The sequence below is a fragment of the Carassius gibelio genome, chromosome B12, assembly GCF_023724105.1.
Source record: "Carassius gibelio isolate Cgi1373 ecotype wild population from Czech Republic chromosome B12, carGib1.2-hapl.c, whole genome shotgun sequence".
NCBI lineage: Eukaryota > Metazoa > Chordata > Actinopteri > Cypriniformes > Cyprinidae > Carassius > Carassius gibelio.
In genome coordinates, this window is record NC_068407.1 from 3,995,212 (window position 1) to 4,019,257 (window position 24,046).

Below are 24,046 nucleotides of genomic sequence, written 5' to 3' on the forward strand. Positions count from 1 at the left end.
GATTTCCATTTCAAATATTGCTAAATTAGCATATTAGAGCGATTTCTGAAAGATCAATGTGACACTGAAGACTGGAGTAAATTCAACTTTTGCATCACATTAATAAAATTACATTTGATAAAGTATTAAGATAGAAAATGGTTATTTTAATTAAATGTTGAAAAAATATCAAATAAATTCAGCTTTGGTCGAGACAAGTTTTGAAGCAAGAATAATCTTATTGCCTTATCTCAAAAGTATTATCAATTAATTAAACCGGATGACTGAAAACATAACTCCTTACCAGGTGTTTTTTTTTTTTTTTTTCTGTAGTGCATTATTGAAGCTATGGTATGCTTGTAGTCATTCACCTCTAATGCTGCCCTTAAGCAGGTTCTTCACTTTCTAACTTTGGAAATGGGTCATATAAGAATTTTTAGGAGTTGTACATTTTGCCTAAATTTAAGTCTATTGTTACAGAACACAAATGACTCGACTCACTGCTGCTATACAAATAACTCTATACAGGTATTAAATTACAGCTATACAATATTCTGTGCTGAAAAGTGGGTTTTACGCCACTTTAAAGACTAAACTCTGTTCTAGGAACAGCTAATCTCAAAAACAAATTCAGTTTATATTTCATAAAAATCAGCAAAACAAATGCAACTCATCTTAGTTTGAAGTACACAACTTATTCACACCCTCAGTGCGAAGATTAACAACATATATATAATATATAAATATATAATCACTTTGTACTCACTTTTCCAGAATACAATTTATTTTCAAACTGAATTTTTCCATACAAAAGGCACCTGCCTTTTGTATGCAAAAATTCAGTTTGAAAATAAATTGTATTCTGGAAAAGTGAGTGCAAAGTGATTATATATTTATATATTATATATTTATGGCTACATTGTACTGCAAGACACATCGGTGTTCACAAGAGAGATAACATCAATATTGCAGCTCGCAATGACACCGTCTATAATGCAATAAATACACACATACACAAGTACTCATATAATGCACTTTGGAGGAAATTAATCTCTTGGTTAAATAGATGTTAGATAGTGTTAAATATAATCAGCCCATTCCAACCCAGTTCAACAAAGACTAAACTGGTCAGTGTTAAACGTTACAGATAATGTTCAAAATATACATGCAAAAATTACAGTTAAATATCACACAAAATGCACTGTGTCTGCTCTGCATAATTACTAAGTCTTTTAATTACTCCATTATGAGGACAGCTTTTTATTTAAATTTTTTGCATCACTTCAGATGCCTTAGGTTGAATTGTGTGCCCCTAAAAACAGACAAAACAAGACAAATAGAGTTTGATTAGCTGTAAATCAAACTTTGTTGGGAAGATGAAGCCACAAAAATAAATAAATAAATAAAAATAAATAAATTGAATTAATAATAATGTTTAATAAATCAGAAAGTCAGCAGAAAGATGCACCAAAGTGAAAATGCATGTTTGTAGAGTTCTGAAATTAAAAACTGGACATCTTCAGTACTTCAGGTAACATGAAGAGAGATAAGAAGAGCAGCTCTCTACTGATAATGAAGAATAACTTGGTAATACATTATAATAAGGTTTAATTAGTTAACATTAATTAATGTATGTTTTGTCATGAAACAAATTAATCCAAAATGCTTTTAAAAACAACAATTGAAAAATATTAAGAAGAATAAACATGGGGATTAATAAAGTGGAATTCATTAAACTGGGTTTAATATAATGCAGTAAAATGGTATTTAATTGTTATTAGCCATTATATTTACTTATGTCCAATATCTTATTTTAAAGTATTACCCATTAATTAAAAAAAATAAATAAATACTGTGTCATTAGATTTCCCAGGTGCAGCTGAGACAGAAGAGGCTTCATGCACCGGCAGGGCCACTCAGCCCTAAAAAGGGTTACAAGAAAAAAAAAGATTAGCCCTATACATGCTGGTAAATCTCAATGTTAATGCTGCTTGAATGTTTGCACACAGCTGTAAGAGATTTTCCTGTCTGCAAACTTACCTTACAACAGTGCACATGGATAATAACGTAATACAGCCATACACACAGAGACGCAAGTTTATATCCCATGCTACAGACACCTAAAAGCACTGGTGTCAATGTGAGTGAGACTTTGGTACCATTTTGATAATGTGGAACCCACTCCATGCTATTCAATTCCCAGTGACTGACTCAATGTATATGGAAACAATGAACTGGTATGTTTGATATACATCAGGTGAACGGAAGATATAAGAATTTACAGAGTTATAATTAAAAAAAGTAAATCTCTTCATATAAATAAAAAAAGTGCAAAGTAAAGAAGTGGCAAGTCTAGCTCAGCGTTTACAGCTGACACTAAAGTCATGCGTCTGTTCCCATCTGAGCAAGTGCCAGTACCAGAGCTAAAGCGACTTTCCCAGCCCATACGTTTGTTTTTGTGAAAAGTGGGGACATCCCATAGGCGTAATGGTTTTTATACTGTACAAACTGTATATTCTATGGCCCTACACCAACCCTACACCTAACCCTCACAGGAAACGTTGAGCATTTTTACTTTCTCAAAAAAAAAAAACTCATTCTGTATGATTTATAAGCATTTTGAAAAATGGGGACATGGGTTATGTCCTCATAAGTCACCCTCTGCTTGCAATACCTGTGTCGTACCCATGTCATTATACAGAGTTGTGTCCTGATATGTCACAAAAACAAGAGCACACACACACACACACACACATGTCTTGTATGTGTGCTAGTGGCTGCTGGAGTCTCCACAGTCTATTGTCCTGTGAGTCCCATCAGTTTAAGGCTCTAAGGCAAATGATGGCACATGCAGAGCGATAGAGAAAGACACAGAGGATAAAGAAGACACAACGCTTCAGGGAAGGTTTAACAGGATTGGCTCATAGCTGGTGTACTATGCTGTCTGTGTGATTGAGAGATACAGGCCTGTCCTGTCTCAGTCTCTGCCATTGAAAAGTTGTGCTAAGCGATCCGACCTCCTCTTCTGCATTCTCTTGCTCTTTAGCGAACTCCATGAAAACCTGCAGAACAGGTATACGCTTTTAATTTAAATTAATTAGCCATGACAGATAAGTGCCGCAAAAATCCTTATTAACATCGGTTTCATTGCTTTGTTTTCTAATATGAAACAAGATTAATTTTATTTGAGAGGAAAAGCCACAGAAGTTATTAACTTATTTATAATATCATACTTGCATTATAATAATATAATTAATATCCTATTTTATATATTTTAAATACATGATTGTTTGCAGGCTTTTTTTTTTAAATACATTGTAACATACTTGTTCAAGCGTTGACTGGGAGAAATTGTACTCTTCAAAGTTAAAGTTCTGTTTAGCTGTAAAGAAATTAGGAGAATGGTCAAAAAATGTTATCCTTCACAAAAACTGTGTAGTTGTTGCGTGTCCATTTCTTACCACTTTCTAATTCGGCAAAGGACTTGGCTAGCGACTTCACATCTTCCATTGGAATTTTGTACACCATCAGAGTGGCAAAACTGCAAAGAACCAAGACACACATGTACAAAATGTAAATTTCTAACTCCCAGAGGTTTTACATTTTATTTTTATGCCAGACACTTACAGTTTAGTGCTTCATGGTTTAATCTGACATGTTTTATTCTCTCATTTAGTTTCTAAACGAATACAGACACTCATTACCTGTCCTGACGAGCAGCGTGGGGAAATATCTTCAGTATCTCTTCGTGCAACAGCGCTACCTCCTGGAGACCTGAGAGCTCCTCCCTGAGATTAATCTCGAGGCTGTAGCCTCTCCCAAACTTCCCCTTCAGGTGCTGAATAGAGCCAATACACCTGCAGGAGGCAACACTTGCTTGCTCAGAAAATCTCTTCATGTTCATGTTAACCCATGCCATTTTTAACTGAGGTTTTTATCCATCTCAAGCCTCACCTCAGCTGACCAGAAACCATGATGGCCACACGGTCACACACAGCCTCGGCCTCCTCCATGTAGTGGGTGGTAAATATGGCTCCTCGCTGTTTGTTCTTAAATGCAGCTCGGATCGCCCTCCTATTGGAGTGAACAAAAGAAACGTTCACTTTTGCACCTGTTTTATATGTACATGGTTCAATTATATCAAGTAACATCAGTGTAGTTAAATTTACCACATGCGTTGTTTCGATTTGGGATCCATTCCTGTAGATGGTTCGTCCAACAGAACTATCTGAGGATTTCCCAGCATGCTTAGTGCAAAGCACAGCTAGTATGAAAAAGATTTTAAAAAATAAGCCTAAAATACAAATGGCTGGTTTTTCATGATATTGCATTCTATTTATTTTAACTTGCCTTCCTCTTCAGCCCAGCAGACAAGTTTTTAGCCTGTTTGTAAAGATGATCCTTCAGCTCTAGAGCATCGACAACACTGTGAAGACACAATACTTAAGCCTTGAACTGTGGTGGTCACACTGTATAATGTGTTAGATAAAGAGTCACATTGAAAACATTTAATAAAATAATAAATAATAATAAAGAAGCTGTGGTATTTTTTTTCTCAAACAAATGGAGCCTTGGTGAAAGAGGAAAAAAAAAAAATCTTACTGACCCCAAACCTTTGATTTATTTTAAATGTAATTTTTTTTTTTTTTTTTTATATATATATAGATATATGGTACCGCTTAATGATATTTGACATATCATGCTGCTGTAGCCCCTTTATAGCAGCGTAGATCTCCAGGTGCTCCTGTAGAGTGATTCTAGGCCACAGAGAGTTCACCTGAGGACAGTACCCCACATGTTCCAAGGGGTTTCCCACTGGTTGGAAGTCTGTTCCATAATCTCCCATTAGAATCTAAAAATAAATATCAAACTTTAGTCATAACACACTGAAGACATCTCATATGATCAAAAGAACTCATAAGAGAACACAAACCTGTCCAGCAGTGGGTTCAGTGACTCCAGACAGCATGTGCATGATAGTGCTCTTTCCTGCTCCATTTGGTCCCAGCAGACCCAAAACCTCACCTGAGAACAGGCCATTGTTCATGAACGGCTTGCTCTCTTTAAAATCATTACTTACAGTGCATCAAATCAGAGGCAGACTCTACCTTTGCGAACACAAAATGAGACGTTCTTAGTGGCCACTTTCCTTCTTTTGCTGAGCGAAAATCCCTCCCTCTTGCATTTGTACTGTTTGCTGAGGTTACTCACCACTACCAACGGTTTCTGTAAAAGTTAGATTTTTCCATTTTTAATGAGTTATGGGACAATAGCGATTTGAGTCTCTTAAGATTACAGAGAAGTGGAGCTCTACCTCCTCACAGCTCTGACAAGTCAACGCCTCCTTCACTCGAGCTTTCTCCACCTGAACATCCTCATCCTCATCCTCACTCACGTTCTCCTCTGGGTTTCGCTGAGTTGTGCTCTTCGCTTGGGAGGAAATCCTGGAGATCAAAGAGAATATACTTGCTTATTTACTGATAAAAATAAAAATAAAACATATACATATACACATATATATTGTAATATAGTATATAGTAATTCTGAAACAAATTTGAATTATTATTTTATATTCTTCATTGTATAAATATGTCAATAATAAATATTCTGCATAAAAGATCATAAATAAACAAATTTGACTGTTTTACCCAATTCACTTCCATTCTTTATCCAAGTTGTTTCGTTTTATTCCTGATCAGAGACTTTATGCAAAAATTTATTTGGGTATTTAGTTTTAGGAAGACAGACCTGCAGAGCTGATCATTATTCATAGTTTTCCCTCCATATCTGATCTCAAGCCATCTAAGTGTGAAGAGCAGCAGAATACACTGGATATATGGCTATGGACGACACAACAAAGATTCAGTGTAAAAGACATTATAACACACTTTGAGATGATAAAATTATATTTAAAGTAACTTACAGACAAAACAGAGATGAAGAGATTCTTCCACAGGAAATCATCATCATAAGGAGACTGAAGGAAGGTGGCCTACAATAAAAAGACTTGTATTAGGTTAAAAAAAAAATAGTGATATTTAATTTATAACCTCAGACATCGAATATGAGTCCTGTAAGTAAAGTTTTACCATGGTAATGCAGTTAAGGCAGCCCATGAGAGGGTAGAGTGGACTGAAGAAGCACAGTGCACTGTGTAGGAGATGAGCCACAACATATTTCTTATTCACAAGAGCTATCTGGATTACGGTCGCAGAAACCACACACAACTACGGAAGAAAAGAAAAAATTACATTTCAATAATTTCAAATATAAAATAATTCACAACGTAAAATATTATTTCATTATAGACCTTTTCATGATTTTTCCCCCTTTTTTATTTTTTTGTTAATTTCCATTACCTTTCTGGTTGAAAATTATATTTCAAGGTTTTTCCACAGGAACAGGTTTATTGTTATTATTACGATTATTAATAAGGTTTTAATTAGATTATTAGGAAGGTTTCTTGAAGACTCACTATCATGGAGACCCCTGAGAAGTCGTCCCTATTGCTCTGGACCTTGACGAACATGAAGGATATGCAGTATGTGAAGAGAACCATGGCTGGAGCGAAGCCAATCAGACACAGAGCCTAAAATTGAAGTAAAGATAATGGCTGAGTTGTGATATAGGCTAGTGACAATGCCCCTAAATTTTTGAGATACCCCTACCGGAGGTAGAACTAAACCCAACAATGTTTTTCCTCATCTCTAAGGTCTCCCATATATGAAATGGATTCTTGGCTAAAAATATTTTAATGCTAAGATTGTTAAATTAACAGATATTGTTATACACCCCAAAACCAATAAAGGACTAAAATAAAGCCTGTCCGTATAGGAGTTAGGACACATAAACTAATGCAGATCAATCACACAAGCTCTGAGAGCTTTGAAACTCGGCATGTTTGTAGTCAGGAAGTTTATTCAACTACTAGAAAAGACTGGATGTGAATATCTTGATGTATGGAATAAATAGAGACATGTAAACACATACATATAATAAGCGGACATGCACAAATTTAGTATCTATGCAGAATGTTTTCATTTACTTTGTGCTTGCTTTGCCTGGGATTATCATAGTATCAATGTATGAGGTGTCCAAAATGAATGAAAATGGAACACTGACATAATTTAGTCCAAAGCCCATTCATTATCAGTGGTGAGAAGAATGTTGAGAAATTCACATATAAGATACATCTAATAATGAAATATTTCAAATGGCACCTTGTACTATATGGAAACAAAGATTGAAATCGAAAGATAACACCTTACCATAGCATAAACCAGAGACCAGCAGTCAGGATTGCAGTTTGAACTTAATAATAACTTCACTATAACTTAACTTCACACAATACAAATTAAATTACTGTCTTAAATAAAACAAATGGCAAACAAATGGTTGTGCTGAATTCAACAATACCAACTAAGTAAATATAGCATGACAAATAGGAGTGTTCTGTCACTCAATGTATGAGGTGTCCAAAATGAAAGAACACTGGACAAACTAGTCTCAAGTCCAAATCACATTATCAGAAGTGAGAAGAATCTTCACAAATTCATTGTTACTGCAAAGTAACTTACATTAGGTAAGTGCTGATCTATATTTATGATACATTTAATAATGATACATTTCATAACACACAGTATACTATACAATTCATATGAAACACAGATCCAATTGAACCAGGTTAACATTGGAATGGAACACCTTTATTAAAATATCGGCGCTGTCGGGCGGAAACCTTGCATGTCCAAATTATGTCAATTTCATATTTTTGTCACAAATTGATGCAAATTGGTCAGTCCCCACGTGGTTCTGTTATTTTTACAAATTATTAAACAATCTACAGTGTTGAAAATAGATTGAGAGCAAATCTCTTAACTCCATTGGACACTTCAACTGTCTGAGAATCCTCATAACTCCACCTCTTCTTCACTCTGCGACAGGAGCTACCGCGGCATTTTGTGTCCTCAAGATTTAAAGCCGCAAATCCTTGTTGAGCAACACGTAAAGCAAGCCTTAACTCAGATTTTATCTGTGTTAAACTATGATATCAGTTATTGATGTATTTTAAATGTCTACTTATTACTAGGCTTATTATACGTGTGCATTGAAGTTTTAAAATGTATCTAATTTATAATTCTACTTGTATTGAATTAAATGTTTTGGATACCAGCATTAAATTATAGTTTCTATTATTATTTTACTGACTCGAAGTTGGCACTGTGCATGTAAAATACCCCGAGTAGGCTAACAGATTTTATTTATGGGAGAAAAAAGGTCTGTCTACTGGCGCCAAGTAAGCCTATCTTTGCCTAACATAATTTTTTTTTTGACAATAACGAATGAAAATAGTTTGGTTAGATACATTTGAGTAGGCTTGTTTTGTTAAAAATCGATAGCTGTAATGCTTCGGTGCAGAAGGAAGCCTGTGAACCACGAAGGTAATTTGGGTGCAGATTAGGCTAATTTCCGCCTATTACAGCCTACTCACCTCATCGTTTTTTGTTCTGCTTCACTTTTATTGCTCTTAAAAATATAAAATGGAGTTTAGGAAGATGTATGTAACCACAGTTGGTTAACTATTGAAGTCTTTTCTCTTGTCAAAAGGCTCAACGCAACTGCCGACTTTGTTTGAGGCAGATTAATTTCCACCTTAATTTTTTTATTTTTCCTATTGGATGTTTGCGGTGGAACGTGACGTAAGCATTTACCAGCTCACCATGCCCTTGGTACGAACTACCACACCCTTGGCAGTATAAAACCATCTTGTTCCATCAAAATCACTGTAGTGAAAACGATCAGGATAGAGTATTTTAGCATCTATTTAGCATAGCATTTATATAGTTATTTAGATTATTTTGCGTAGCCTATGTTGTTAATTAGCATAGTTGTTAGTGTAACCTTAGTATTTTTAGAAGCATAGTTAGTTAGTAGCATAGTATTGCATCAGTTAGGATAGCTTCAAGTTAGCAGAGATTTATTTACAGTGGTCAGGATGGTACGTGCTGGTTGCTGGTTGCAACAGCACGGACTGTATAGTTTTTCAGCAGACTTGAAAATTAGGCGCCAGTGGTTACATGCACTTGGCCTGAAAGACTGCAAGTTCCCGCCTAGAGCTGGAGTGTGCCAACTGCATTTTACACGGGATTGCTTCTCCAACACAATGGAGGTGGAAATGGGCTTCTCCACACAGCTCACGCTGAAAAGTGACGCAGTGCCTTACTCAGAGACTGGCCCCATTCTCTCTTGCACGGCTGCTTCGCTAGCATCGCAGTTTGACCGCAGTTTGAGCCAGCGGCTTGAATTGATATGGCTCAGGCCCTGTGTCCACAGACGATGTCCCTCAACATCCTCCACTTCAGTTGAAGGTGGGGGAGAAAAGTCCTCTACTTCAAATGAATGCTCTGTTGCAAAGCTACTTGCGTCACTACAGTCACTCTCCATTTTAGAGACTCTGACAGCAGCTGTCAATTAATCCATCACACCCCACCCGCTCAGCCCCGCCCTAGGTTCGTCCCATCTATCTCCGCTGTGATCTGCCCACTTTTGAGCATTTTTCAAATATTGCCAGTGGGTGGAGTCAGGCTCTGACCAGGGGTTTAGTTACCCTTTAAAGCCTTATCTCTTGTCAAAAGGATCGATGCGACCGCAGATTTTGATGAACACTGCTGGCAGCAGCGACGTCTGTTTCCTTATCATTCTTATCAATGAGTGCGTAACCTCGTATCTCCCCGCTCCCAAGTCATAAATCTTGTATCTCCGATTAAACATGATTTTGGGGAAATGTTGTGTTAATGTTGGTATACAATAGTACATGAGAGCAATATAAGGTATAATACTAACTTTTACGATACAATGTTTAATACAGAAGATAATGGAAACTGTGAAGCAGAGGCAGAATCCCTTTGATCTTGATATCAAGTTGCAAGTGGTCAGGTTGCATCTGAGAAAGTTGCAAAAGAGCTCTCAAGCTTCCTCCAAGATGGTGCGAAGCAGAATGCCATCTTTATAGAACAACACCTGGCAAAATAAAAAAAGAACAAAAAGAGCTTCTGGGAGCCAGATAAAAGAAACCAGTGTGCAACCTTCAAGGACATGAAAGAATCAAGTTGGAGTCAGCATATATGGAAAGGTCCACATGGACTCAGACGTGCTCTTTCGAAGATTACTCCAAAACAAAAAAAATTGTCTCCAAACAAAGAGAGGTGTCCATGGAGACTGTGATATCTCACAAACTCGCAGCTGTCCCACCCTCTTTGTTTTTTGATGATGGAAGCATGAAGAAGACAACAAAACTGACCTGACCAAGAAACTCGAGGCTGTTGTTGAAGAGACACAGCAGCTGCCAAATGTTAAAGAACCATCAGCATATATCATTGATGGCATGGATCTTCTTCAAAGTCTCAATGATTCAGCCTTTCAAACGTTCAATGACCTGGGTGAGTGTGTCTGGAAAAAGATTGCAACTTTAATGGGAAAGGAAGGTAACAGCTGTGTCATTATAGTGTTTGAAAGATATGACCACCAACACTCAATCAAAGGTCTTGAAAGACAAAGAAGAGGCACCAAGATGGGCATCCTTGCACCAACCTGGATGAGCTGAGGTACACACTAGCACCTACCACAGATTTGTCAGCAGCAAATCTACCCCCAACAGAAGATGGCTTCCAGCAACATGTGCTGAGAGCCGTGTACCAAACAGCAGTGTGGCATCACAGCCACCTGGCCAAACCTCTTCTCTGGAACCCAGTTGGTAGAGGATGGAGGCTCAGAGAAGGTGGCTGCATTTAATCTGTGATGTTCCAGAAGGCACCAGCACCTAAAGGAGTTAGAGACCTCAGCCACCTCTACTGTAAATACGGAAACTGCACCGATGCCACCAAATGCCAGTGTTTTTCAGTGGGCTTGACCTGCACAGAGTTTTGCTCTTGCCCTTTCCCAGACTGTCCAAATGTGACCCACTTTGTCAATGATAACCATGTGGATAAGTGACAGTGGTGTGTTGCAGTTGTAACATCATGGGGGGTTGACCCCAGAATGGTTCAAGAGGGTCTGGCTGCAGACTTGCACTCTCAGACTTGCACTTCCACTAGTGACATCACTTGCAGTCTTTATTTTTAATTTTTTTATTACTTTTTGTTTGAATTTCCCAACATTTTATAACAGTAGCCAGGTGGCGAAGACAAGAAAAAAGAAACTAAATTACAATGTCACTTGCAATCGCTACTTGCGCTCTCCGCTACCTGTGACACTTGCAATCAACACAAATTGTGTGTGTTGCCAATGGAGACAAGACGCTGAGGTGGTGATTAAACGATTAAAACTAATTTAGTACTGTAACGTACAGGGTCCTGCAAGAAAAAGGCAAGACCGGCAAATCCTTGGCCAGAACACCAGAATATGTGTGTTAATAACCTTGGAAAAACATTGTTGGGTTTAGTTCTTCCTCCGGTAGGGGTATCTCAAGAACTAAAGCACTTTTTGACCATTTGTTACTAGCCTAATATGCCAGGGGCGGCGAACATCTGCCCTGAAGAGCCGCAGCCCTGCAGAGTTCTGCTTCAACCCTAAATCAAACACACCTGGATAAGCTAATCAAGGCCTGAAGGGTTTCTAGGAAGCTACAGAGAGGTGAGTTTTTATTAGGGTTGGAGGACTCTGCAGGACTGTGGCTCTCCAGGACCCGAGTTAGCCACCCCGTCATATGCTAATGCTAACATCTGCGCTGCTCTTTATGCTTAAATAACTTCTATTTTCATAAAGTCTAGTGGAAGCTGGGTGAAGCATTTTCTTACCACAGACAAGGTATTATATAAGGTTAGCAGGTTTGTAGAATGGAAGGCAAACAGGGTGCTGGTCATACAGATTAAGATAAGATAATAGAAAGGGACATCAATAGATGCCTGACCGCACCAGTACGCTGAAGGAACAAGACCAGAGATCCTCAGGATCGAGTGACACTTCAACTGATAAAAAACAAAACAAAACAAAAAACAGTGAAGATAGAGAGGTTGCATTCAATGTAAAAACAATCTTAAAGCAATACTGACATATTGTTGTAGAGACATTCTGATATAATCAATTTAAGGCGACCCCGTTTAGATGTTTTAATGTATTCGAAAAGTCTCTATCAAGTCTACATTTATTTGATAGAAAATAAAGTAGCGTGAAATATTATTACAAAATAACTGCATTTAAAAATATATATATTTAAATAGAAAACCATTTATTCCTGCGATGCAATGCTGAACTTTCAGCATCATTTCCAGTCTTCAGTTTCACATAAACCTTCAGAAATCATTCTAATATGAGGATTTGCGGATCAGAAAAGTTCAAAAGAACTGCATTTATTAAAAAATAAAAATAATTGCAATGTAAAACACATTTGTAAGTTTTGATCAATTTAATGCATACTTGCCTAATAAAAATAATGAAGTTAAAATAAGTAAAAAAAATATATAATAATAATTATAATAATGATAAATGTTTTTAATTTAAACTATCATTATATGAAGTAACAATCCACATATATACCTCTTTGTCTCTTGTGTGGTCCATTGCAAAATAGGCTGGCATCCCAGCGGCCAGCATCCCAAGAATCACAGTCTTAATGTAAACCAGTGCATAGGACACCTTACCTGGGATTTGCTAAAAATGCAGACAGAATATAGCTGTAGACGCCCACAAGAAACAACAATAGCAGTGTTTTAATCAATGCACCACACTTACATAGTAGAAGGGTTTAGTCCATGTTTTAATGTGTCCAGTGCCATTAGAGCCTCTCAGGAGGGCGTTACTGAGCACATTGACAGCCATAGGCAAAGAGTGCATAGTGGTAATGTTAAATGCTAAAATGTAGGTAAAATTCTGGAATTGAGGAACAAGAAGAAAGGACAGAATGGGTTAAATAAATATATTTAAGAACAGCCAGTATTTTAATTAATTTTCAACGTAGAAACAATCATTTCAGAGCAATCCACTGTTGAGAAATTAATTCCTAGAATTCAAACTATGGAGTGTAAAAGCGTAGAGAGGTTAACCATTTGGTATGAAAACATGCAATTCTCCTTCTCACCTCACTGGATCCTGTCACGTTGATGGCAGCGCTGACAGGAGCAGCAGACATGTAGTCCAGTTCTTTCATCATTTCCACTTTAATATCCTGAGACTCCAGATCGTGGATGAACCCTGACAGGTCAGAGTCTACCACAGAATACAGATGCCAATTAACCAAACTGGCTAATGTGAATTGCCAACAATATTCAGTATAATACACACAAGTACTGTCACAGACCGGTGGAGTTTTGCACAAGCAGGCTGATGGTGTTTTTGCCAAGGGTCTCGTTGCGGTGCAGCAGGTATATAGGTGAAAACAGTCTTTTATCAGAAAGACTAGGAAAGTTTCTCCAGGTAAAGGATGCCATAACCATTGCACATAAGAACGCTAGGAACAGTGACAAACTGGGTAAAAGAAAGGAGACAAAAGTATGACTTGCAGCTTTGTATAACACATTAATCATATGGATAATTCAAATGATTATATGGATCATGCATCTATCACCTCGATGGGTTTTTTAATGAAAGGCAAACATGATCAAGTAGTACTTGCGAGCATGTGCTCACTTGTTTATAATAGATTTTCTCTCTCTCTGCAGGTTGAGTATGTGCAGCCGGGCCACGGTGCTAAACTGCTGCCTCCAAAGAGCTCGACCAGTTACTGCGTCATGTCTGCTGTCTGAAAACATCAGCAGCTGCTGCTCTGTGTCATCCATAGAGGACGCGTCTCCCTCGTCTTCCACCTTTTCTTGGTTAAACACACTGTAATCTACCAATAAAAGAACCCACACAAACAGAGTAAGCATTATACCTCTTGACAGCTTCACTATGTTGGTTCATTGTAATACTGATTAGTTTCATGTAGTTCATGTCAAGTGTTTCATCTGAACAGAGATGCTTTGAAACGGTTTAGATCGGTGGTTATCTTACCAGACTGATCCACTTCTGCCTCTGCCTCCAAGCGCAAGAAGACATCCTCTAATGTTGTCATGGAGACACCGTAGTTAATGATTCCCAGGTCAGGTCGACAGTCCAGCTCCGTGAACAGCCCTGGAGTGCAACATGAGTGAGAGGCGAGAAGAGTTTAGTAACCATAGAAATTGTTCATATTTTAGGATGGCAAGAAACAAGAAAACCAACCACACACACACCAAAAGGCTACTAACAATAAATCTACATACCGTATTTTCCGGACTATAAGTCCCACTTTGTTTCATAGTTTGGGTGGTCCTGCGACTTATAGTCAGCAGCGACTTATTTGTCAAAATTAATTTGACAGGAACCAAGAGAAAACATTACCATCTACAGCCGCCAGAGGAAGCTCTATGCTTCTCAGTGCTCCTGTAGTCTACCACTGAGCAGCATAGAGCGCCCTCTTGCGGCTCTATACGGTAATGTTTTCTCTTGGTTCTAAATAAATGCGACTTTTAGTCCAGTGCGACTTATTTATGTTTTTTATCCTCATCATGACGTATTTTTGGACTGATGCGACTTATACTCAGGTGCGACTTATAGTCCGAAAAATATGGTAAATAAAAATACAACACCACAGTCCTGGGGAAACCATGAAGTAATCTGTTGCTCCTCGGGGCATATGGCAGTGAGGCACATAGCAGATGGTGACATGAGGGCAAACAGAAGCAAGACCTGGGAACGTGTCCATGCTCTCGGAAGACAATGTGAATGTAAGCTCAGCCTCTTGCTCCCTTGACAGCTGAGCCTTGGGAACATGCTGCTTGACCAGTGATGTGATGTTCTCCACTTCACAGCCTTCAGTTACAGACATTCTAGAAGAGGTTTAGAATGACGGTGTTAATGTAGCAGCAGCAATGGGTGACAGGAAGACAAAAAAATACATACATGCAAATAAAATGTCATAAATATTTAATTTTTGCCACTTATTTTAAGACTTACCTAAGTTGGTAGCCAACCCCACACTTGGTCTTCAGGTACAAAGAGGAACCGACACATTTGAGCTGTCCTTGAGAGATGACAGCTTTACGATCTGTGTGACAGAAAATGCACAGGTGTGTGAGACTGAGGCATAAATGACTAAATGGAAGGAAAGTGAAATATGATCCAAGCACCTGCAAGTTTATCTGCCTCGTCCATGTAATGAGTGCTGAATACAGTAACTCTGCCTGCTCTACGGCTCTTCAGTAAGGCCCAGACCTGCTGTCGAGACACTGGGTCCATACCAGCCGTAGGCTCATCCAGAAGAAGGATCTGATTCATAAGCAAAAGGACATCGAGGGAAGGGGATAAATAAGCAAACGGATCAAGAAGTCCAAGGTATAACCTATCAGACATTTACCTTTGGGTCTCCGAGAATCGCTATGCCCACAGAGAGCTTCCTTTTCTGGCCTCCACTCAGGTTTTTCGCCCGGGCGTCCATAATCTTTTCTAGATCCAGATCCTTTAGAACTTTCCTCACCTTAAAATGAGAGATATTTTAGAATAGAAATTCCAAAAAAAAAAAAGCATGAAGTAGCTGGATGTTTATATATATATTTGTAAATATATATATTTGTAAATATATATAATTATTATATTGTTTTTTTTAATGATCATGTCACATTGAATTGAAAAATTCACTGTTGCCATCAATTATATTTTAAAATATATTAAAATAGAAAACAGCTATTTTTATTTATTTTTCTAACTGTTTTTTTTTATCAAATAAATACTGTAAGCATAAGAGACTCATTTCACAAACATCAAAAAAATAAAAAATAAATAAATAATAATAATTTTATATATATATATATATATATATATATATATATATATATATATACACACATATACATATATAAGGGGTGCCCAAACTTTCGATCCCCACTATATTATATATATATATATATATATATATATATATATATATATATATATATATATATTATATATATATATATATATATATTATATATATATATATAATATATATATATATATATATATATATATATATATATATATATATATATATATATATATTATATATTATATATATATATATATATATATATATATATATATATATATATAATAATATTATTTTATATATATATATATATGTGTGTGTGTGTGTGTGTGTGTGATTGGTAGTGTATCTATGGATAAAAGGAATTAAGCAAAAAATAATTTTAGAGCCAAGACCACTTAAGTGTGAGGTCACTGTTGCATTGTATAATTAATATTATTAAACGCAGTGTGGAGCTGATGTCATATCAGCTTTTTTAATGCATTGTATGGGAAACATTTTTTTTATTTTTCATTTTTAATTTCCCACACGATGAGTCAAAATGCGGTCAGAAGATGTGGTCTCTAGGTTCACTGGGAAGTTCCTACCTCACCATCAACATCAGACGGCAGGATCCCTTTAATGGCAGCAAAGATTCTCAGGTGTTCCTCTACAGTGAGCAAATCAAAGATGATGTTCAACTGGGGGCATATACCAACCAGCTGTTTCATCTCAGCCCTCACTGCTATCTCTGCCACAGGAGAGCCATAGATGGTTGCCGTGCCTATGCGTAAAACACAGAATAATAGAATTGTGAGTATAGCTACAGTACAGCTTCAGTTTTGGCAAAGGTTAGAGATCCAGAATGAGTTAAATGTGTGCACAATATTTTTCTTATGCATCACACGTCTGACCTTCTGTAGGGGGGCAGATGCCACACAGGATGTTCATGAGGGTGGATTTTCCTGCTCCACTGTGACCCAGCAGGGCAGTGATCTGACCCTCATAGATGTCCAAAGTCAAACCTATAGATCACAAATGTACAGAAGACAAAACATTCACATACACGTAAGAGCCAGAGGTCTGGTCATACAATTCATTTTTAAGGCCAAGATCATGTGCACTATGAAACTGTTTAGTACTATGGAGGTAAAAAGTGTTGTGCTGACTTTAAGCATTTTAGTTACAGTATACAAAAAGTTATGTAGTCCTCAACTAAATAAATGCTGAGCAAGAGGATGCATACACAATTTGTGTATCCCGAACAAGCAAATCTCACAATTTGGACACAGGTTGGAAGTCTCACCTCTCAAAGCCTCCACTTTGGTGTCTTTTGCTCTGTAGATTTTACGAATATTGCAGATCCTAACAAGAGTAAAAAAAAATAAACACAGAAATGGTTAACAAATGGGTTGCTCTGGCTGGAAGCCAGCTCTCTTCAAGCCCAAATCTATCCAGGTTTTGAAGGATTTAAACATACATCTGGTCTAAAAACATTGCTTCCTTTTCCAAACTGCTCTCTAAATCACTTTATTGGTCTGAATATGGAGATAAAAATAAAATAAAATAAAGATAATAAAGGAAGGAAGGAAGGGAGGAAGACAGACCAGACAGACAAATTGTGGACCACTGTTCACTTTGTGTTTCAAGTCTGCACCTGATAACCTCTTTGCCTCTAAACTCAGGAGAAACCGCCTCCACCGATTCATCATTCACTGGGGGTCCGTTGACCTCGCCCTCATACACAGAGCTCACCTCCACATAGCGCTTTGACCAATAGGATGGCTGTAGGAAGTACAGCACTGAGCGCCTTGTGCCAAACTCGCCTGAAGGAAGAAATGGACATTTATGTGAGAAGGTCACAAACACCTCCATCCCAGTTAAATAATAACTAAATAATAACTATTTGTAATAACTAATAAGTAATAACTATTTGTGTGTGTATTATTTAGAGCAGGCAAATAATGATTTTTATGGCATATTTAAATGCTTTTAAACCTTTGAAGTCTTAAGCTAAAAAAGTGTGCTGGTGCAATCTTCCTCTTAAGAAAAGGAACATTTTGTGGTCTACTTAAAAAATAAATTAAGAAAAAGTATATCTCAAGCATCAAAATCATTCTCAAGTCAGATTAAATGGACAGTAAACAAACACATTCTTGTTTCCAGGCTGATCAAATTAATTTGCATTGGTATAAATCTGTATATGACACCTGAATATAAACATAGTTCTGTGGCTCTAAACTGGTTATGCAAAATGCTTTGTCACCTGGTAGCACTTGGTCCAGGTAAATGGCTAAAAGCAGATAGAGAATGCAGTCCAACAACAGCATGACCATAGGAACATAGAGGGCGTGAGGACCATTCCCCAGAGTGGAAAACACTGCGCCGTCCCCCTGAGCTTCCAGATACACCACCTACACAACAAACAGTGCCAGTGCCATTTTGGACTTCTTTATTGTTAACCATAACTAACTACATTATGACCCCAAACTTTTGGATGGTAATGCATCCTCGCTAAATAAATAACAAATATTACCTTACAAAAAAAAAAAAAAAAAAAAAAAAAAAAAAAGAACACCCCAACAAAAGTATACATAAACTACTCTGTGTAAAAAAGTTTTAGGCTAAAGTACTACTGATTTGTTATTCAAATCATCACTATTCTCATATGCATTTCTTGGCTAACGGTCCCACAGCCAAGGTGACTGTCATTAAACCATGGACACCATGGAGTGTGTTTGTGGAGAAGGGTGTTACCTGGGTGATGCCGATAGAGAAGGCACTGGGAGACAGAAGGCAGAGAAGCCACACGGCTGACTGGGGGAAATCTCTCATCAGAACAGTGAAAAGAGATAGACACGCTAGCACCACAGTCAGTATAAAGCCCACTGTACTTGCAAACTTGGGCTTCTTAAACAAAGGGGTCAACATGAAGGAGAAGCAAATCTGTGGGATTTTTGAAGAAAGGTTTGAGTTCAGCAAACTTAAATGTAACACACTGATCTTACAGTGTTCAATTCATCATCTCATGTTAAAAAAACAACAGACCCTTACATTTTTTAGTCTTAATGGCACATTTGACACCACTTTTCACAATACAATCAATTCCCAATGTATAAAACCAAAACCGGTCCAGTATTTTTTTCACATTATATATCCTGTTCCATTTAGAAATGTCACATTATGGAAATTCGCAAATGTGGTTTCATTTCTTGAAGAAAATACACTTTAATGCTGACAAAACTTTATGGCTAATGCTTTCTTGAAGAAATTCTGTCAGATATTTTACCAGTACTGTCATACCCCACTGAGCCAAAAGAAAACCAATGCAGCAGAAAGCAATTTAGCCTCGGAAAACGAAAATGAAAACTAATAACACATTCAGTATGATCCCAGATTAGCCTGTCACTCATATGACTGCTCTCAGTGTAGCCAGAAATCAAGACCTGAGGCCAAATGAGTGACGGCCATTTAAATGGCTTTGCGCACTCTAAAGCTTTGAGTTGCTATTGTTCAAGATGTGATTGGAGGGTCGCTAGGACTTACAGAAGATATTCCATAGAGGAAAATGAGGAGGAAGATGACAAAGAAGTTGCTGTTGGAGAACAGGGGTGTACAGGTTGCTATTACAGCCATGAGAATAGACATGGTCGTCACTAATGCAGCATAGAGGAGGCCCCATGAAAGCCTAAAGAAATCGGAAGAAAAGTTTACAGCCATTTTAAATTGGCTATGAATTATAATGTCCTGCAGTGGATACACTTACCAAAAGGCAGAGTCATACAATCCCATCATGCCCATTGTGTCTTTCAGCCGCTGCTCTTTTTCAGCCACCACATTGACAATGAGGAAATAGACAAAGGGTGTAAACGCCAGCACTAGGTAGATGGAGATCAGGGCATAATGCGACTTCTGGACCTCCACTGTACCCGGATGTCCCATCATCACTGCACGCACTTTTAGTTCGTTCCACACGGGACGTTTGGTCTTCATCTGAAAAAGAATGAAGGCGTAATATGGGAGCAAAAAATCATACGACTCAGCATTAAAGAATCCTAAAAGAAAACCTTAATAATGGTTTCCACGAAAAAGTATATAGAATCCTTAAAAAAAAAAAAAAAAAAAAAAAACTTCATAATTGTTTCCACAAAAATACTTAGCATCACAACCGTTTTCAACATTGATCATTTTTCGAAAGCAATAATAAAAAATCGTTCTTCAGCAGAAAATTAGCATATCAGAATGATTTCTAACGGGATCATGTGAAGACTAGTTATGGCGTCTTTTAAAAAAGGTTTAGCTTTTAACAGTTAATATATGTTTATCCCAGGCTTCCGCAGGCAGATGCACTCCATTTTAATAGCTACAATGATTCAATACCAATAAATTATTCATCCATGCCGTTTCAAACCTGTATAATGGCAGCATCAATGAGAGACTGCAGCCGTATGAATCCAGAGTACCAGTATCTGGTGGCCTGGCAGTTGACATAGTCTATGTAACAGCGTGCTGTGAATAAAAAAAAAAACACCCATCATACCAGCTCCTTACATTACAGATCAAATGGTTACAAAGTGAATGTCATTTGCATTAAAAGGAGGTCGTCAATTAATCAATGAAGAAGCTAAATCATGTGCCACAGCTGCTGTGGCTTTAAGACTTCAGCACTGAGTGATTCTCACTTATGGATTCGCTGAAGTCAGGCAGAGGGAGTTGGACAAACGGGAATCGCAGAAGGTACTCCATCGAATCCAAGAAGACCACTCCTACAAAGCCATCTGGATCAGCGAGACTGGCATTCTCCAATTGTTCCTCAGTGGAGAATATCTCTAATCGCTCATTCATGACTGAGGATTCAACACCCACAAACAAATAAAAAGAAACACGCACACACACACACACACACACACACACACACACACACAGGAAGTACTCTTTAAAAACCATCAGAGTCAATGCTACCAAACCATTAATTAGCAAAGCATTCAGTAACAAAAGAATACACCATGCAAAACCGTATTTTTCGGACTGTAAGTCGCACCTGAGTATAAGTCGCATCAGTCCAAAAATACGTCATGACGAGGAAAAAAACATATATAAATAAATATATAAAACTATAAGTCACATTTATTTAGAACCAAGAGAAAACATTACCGTCTAGAGCCGCAACAGGGCGCTCTATGTCTTCAGTGGTAGCATAGAGCGCCCTCTCACGGCTGTAGACGGTAATGTTTTCTAATGGTTCATTTCTATTGGCTCATTTCTCTCAGTTCATGTCAAATTAATTTTGATAAATAAGTCGCACCTGACTATAAGTCGCAGGACCAGCCAAACTATGAAAAAAAGTGTGACTTATAGTCCGGAAAACACGGTAGCTGTTTGCTTTAAATTAGAAACTTGAATTATGCAAAAAACTTTACAGATCAGTGTAATGTTCTAGTGTTATTTTGTCAAAATAAAAAGTAAAATTTGTACAAATGTAAACTTTTAAAAAAGAAAATTTAAGAAATACAACAATAAATCTGACGTACGCAGTTCCCGTGCCACCTCTTCCATGATGTGATTGGTTACATTGTTGATGGGGGTGTAGCCGAGACCTTTGATTGACAGGTTCCGTTCATTCTCCAGCTCTTTGCTGCTGATACTGCCGTATGAAACGTGAGGGTTGAGGGTGCTAATGAGGATGAGGAAGCCCAGGAGCAGCAATGGCAAGATCAACTCCTGCAAAGAAAGAAGAGCAACAATTACATTTGACAAAGCAATGTTGTGTAAAATATACTGTCCTAAAAAAAAAAAAAAACAATAATAATCTTCCAAAATTTCAATAATATAAAAATAATTACAAAATACTGTAAATATATATTTTGTATCTGGAGTAATAGAGGTTAAATATATATATATATATATATATATATATATATATATATATATATATATATATATATATATATATATAAAGTTAATTCGTACGGACATGTTCTCAAATGCTTGATCTGCTGCCTTTGGGAGGCCATAAACACACAGTGCCAGTAAGGGTTTCCAATCATCCCATTTTATTTCCTAGAACATGACATGAGTTCAGCTTTTAATGTGCCTGGAGGATGTGCACTACAATCTTTGCTGCAAAAAGTTCTGGGGAATTCATTTTAAGACCACATTGAAGAAAGTCATTGATTTAATGATTTACATAATTCCAGTACTGGATTCTTATTGGTCAAATTTGCCATTCCCTTCCTTAAAACCAAAATGTATTATTAAAAATTGTAAAAGTATTATGTTTTTGCAAGTGTACACTACCGTATATATACACAATTCATTTTGTTCCATTTACAACCACTTTCCATAATGGATCATAACAATTTTCCCTTTACAAAGTCAGTTTAAAAGTACTTAAGTGTTGATGGTAGGTGCTGAGATGAAGGCACTAAAACAGAGTCAACAGAGTGGATTGACGTAAATAAATATTAAGAAACAACAGTGCTGCATGATAAATTTTATTTTATTTGTGATTATGATTTCTGCTTCTCTCTATTAAGCATAACTGCATCTGATGTCTGGCAGTCTAGATCTGCGAGCAAACCACACAAGTTGCCATTCTTTTGATTTGTGCTTATGTGCAATAATTCTGATAAAATAAAAAATAATAAAAAAAAACGCCATTTTTTCAAGCAATTTGTTCTTAACATTTTCAAGAAAATAAGACTTCATATCTTCATTTCACATCTCAAATAAATTCATCTTGATTTAAGGATGTTTAGATATTTTCGTATTGGAAAACAAGGAAGATGCCTGCAAAATTTACTGCCATGAATTCATACATTTAAGACTTTCTGCTATGATTTAAGACCTTTATTGGTGGAAATACGAATTGAAACTTTTTAGGACACACAAAAACTCTGGGTTGAAAGGGACTTTTCAAGTCTTTTCTGGTGAAGACTGTACAAACTTCAGAGGGAGCTCAATACCATGGCAAGAGACATGGTAAAGCTTTAATAGTACAACAGATTCGGAGCGGAGAAGCAAGCATATGATGTCAGATGAAAGGCACCTGGAGACTCTGTTGTTTGGTCCTCCATTTGATCAGCAGGTTTTTGTAGAGCAGGCTCATCGTTTGATGCCAGACTCCAGCATATCTTCTGGTTTTAGGCTGCATTCTTCCAGCACGCTTCAGCTGACAGGCACATGCATCAGAGAGCTTCAAAAGCAAAGTTTGGCCATTTTTTTTTTTTTTGCTTTGCATTTGTCATGCCAACAGTATGTTTCTTCACAAATCATAGTTCATATTATTCTGCAAAGCTAAGATAAGATAAGATGATAAGATGTGACTGATTAATAAATACATAAATTAAATAAAAACAATTGCGAATTTATATCTCAATCTTTTTCCTCATAACTTAGTTTACATCTAGCATTTTTTTCTGAGTTTAAATTTAACAGTTCAACCCCCACAAACAAAACAACTTATGCTATTTCATATGCAGATATTAAACTTTTTATGATTCACAACTAAACCTCGTCCTCAAAGTTTCCCACGTCAATTGTAAACACTTGCATGATGTTTTATGCAGAATGTTACTGCGCGTTCAGAAGGTCGCGTGCATCCGACATATTGCGCGTGCAGATCAATAACGGCAGGGCTGGGCTTTCGCCTCCTCTTTTTTTCTTTAAAATGGAGTACAAATAGTAGAACAAACCGAGAAAACTACCGATGTAATAATACGTTTTGTTCGCTGCTCTCGGTGTGTAAACACTGACAGTTAACGCTAAGTCGCTAACAGTTTTACGTCAAGCTTAAACAAGAAAGTGCACTTACGTATCAAATACATTAAGACATGTCTTTCCTTTCCTCCAAATTCGCTTTATTCTTTCCAAATAAAAATACTTTGGGAAATAGATAAACAGGGATGAGATCCAGTGCGATGTTGTCAACACTAATCGCGCCTCTGCCATCAGCAGACCGACCAGTCATTCAACCAATCAACGCAGCGCTGCAAGTTACGAGAGTCGTGATTCGTCGGTGTATTCACACCAATCACGAGCCCTCAGAACTTGTAGGACTTCCCTAAATGGTTGTGTGGTTTGTATTTGACCTCATCAACACAACTTCGACCCCACCTGCCTACTGTAGGTTCCTAAACAGGGTATCTACACATTTTTTAACAGCAAATTTAATAACTTTTAAGACCTTTTTAAGTCCTCTAAAAGGAAAATTTAAGACTTTATCTAAACAAACAAAAAAAACAGGAAAATGTTCAGCCCGACAACACA

The 24,046-nt window shown here is 37.2% G+C and overlaps 1 protein-coding gene across 3 annotated transcripts; it reads right to left on the bottom strand.

Annotated features, from left to right (window-relative positions):
* Positions 1-945: 945 nt before the first annotated feature.
* On the bottom strand, positions 946-23,824 carry LOC127969356 (cholesterol transporter ABCA5). Of its 3 annotated transcripts, none has more exons than XM_052571239.1 (39): positions 23,592-23,809; positions 22,827-22,973; positions 21,310-21,499; positions 20,461-20,625; positions 20,190-20,287; positions 19,545-19,771; positions 19,325-19,466; positions 18,536-18,724; positions 18,045-18,192; positions 17,436-17,604; positions 17,085-17,143; positions 16,693-16,803; positions 16,387-16,562; positions 15,350-15,469; positions 15,123-15,261; positions 14,950-15,040; positions 14,683-14,822; positions 13,966-14,085; positions 13,603-13,804; positions 13,274-13,440; positions 13,055-13,182; positions 12,709-12,846; positions 12,514-12,627; positions 11,775-11,945; positions 6,455-6,496; positions 6,069-6,206; positions 5,903-5,971; positions 5,728-5,819; positions 5,294-5,423; positions 5,088-5,205; positions 4,913-5,004; positions 4,656-4,831; positions 4,330-4,405; positions 4,149-4,243; positions 3,934-4,053; positions 3,684-3,836; positions 3,441-3,520; positions 3,306-3,361; positions 946-3,041 (listed from the first exon to the last, which is right to left on the bottom strand). In XM_052571239.1, exons 2-39 carry the CDS (start codon positions 22,929-22,931, stop codon positions 2,901-2,903), a joined length of 4,887 nt encoding a protein of 1,628 aa, XP_052427199.1. In that variant the 5' UTR covers positions 22,932-22,973; positions 23,592-23,809; the 3' UTR covers positions 946-2,900. The 3 variants fall into 3 exon arrangements, with proteins under 3 accessions (XP_052427199.1, XP_052427198.1, XP_052427200.1); XM_052571238.1 differs by having other exon boundaries at positions 6,455-6,568; positions 23,592-23,808; XM_052571240.1 differs by lacking the exons at positions 946-3,041; positions 3,306-3,361; positions 3,441-3,520; ... (2 more) ...; positions 4,149-4,243; positions 4,330-4,405 and having other exon boundaries at positions 4,682-4,831; positions 5,191-5,205; positions 6,455-6,568; positions 23,592-23,824.
* Positions 23,825-24,046: the final 222 nt, after the last annotated feature.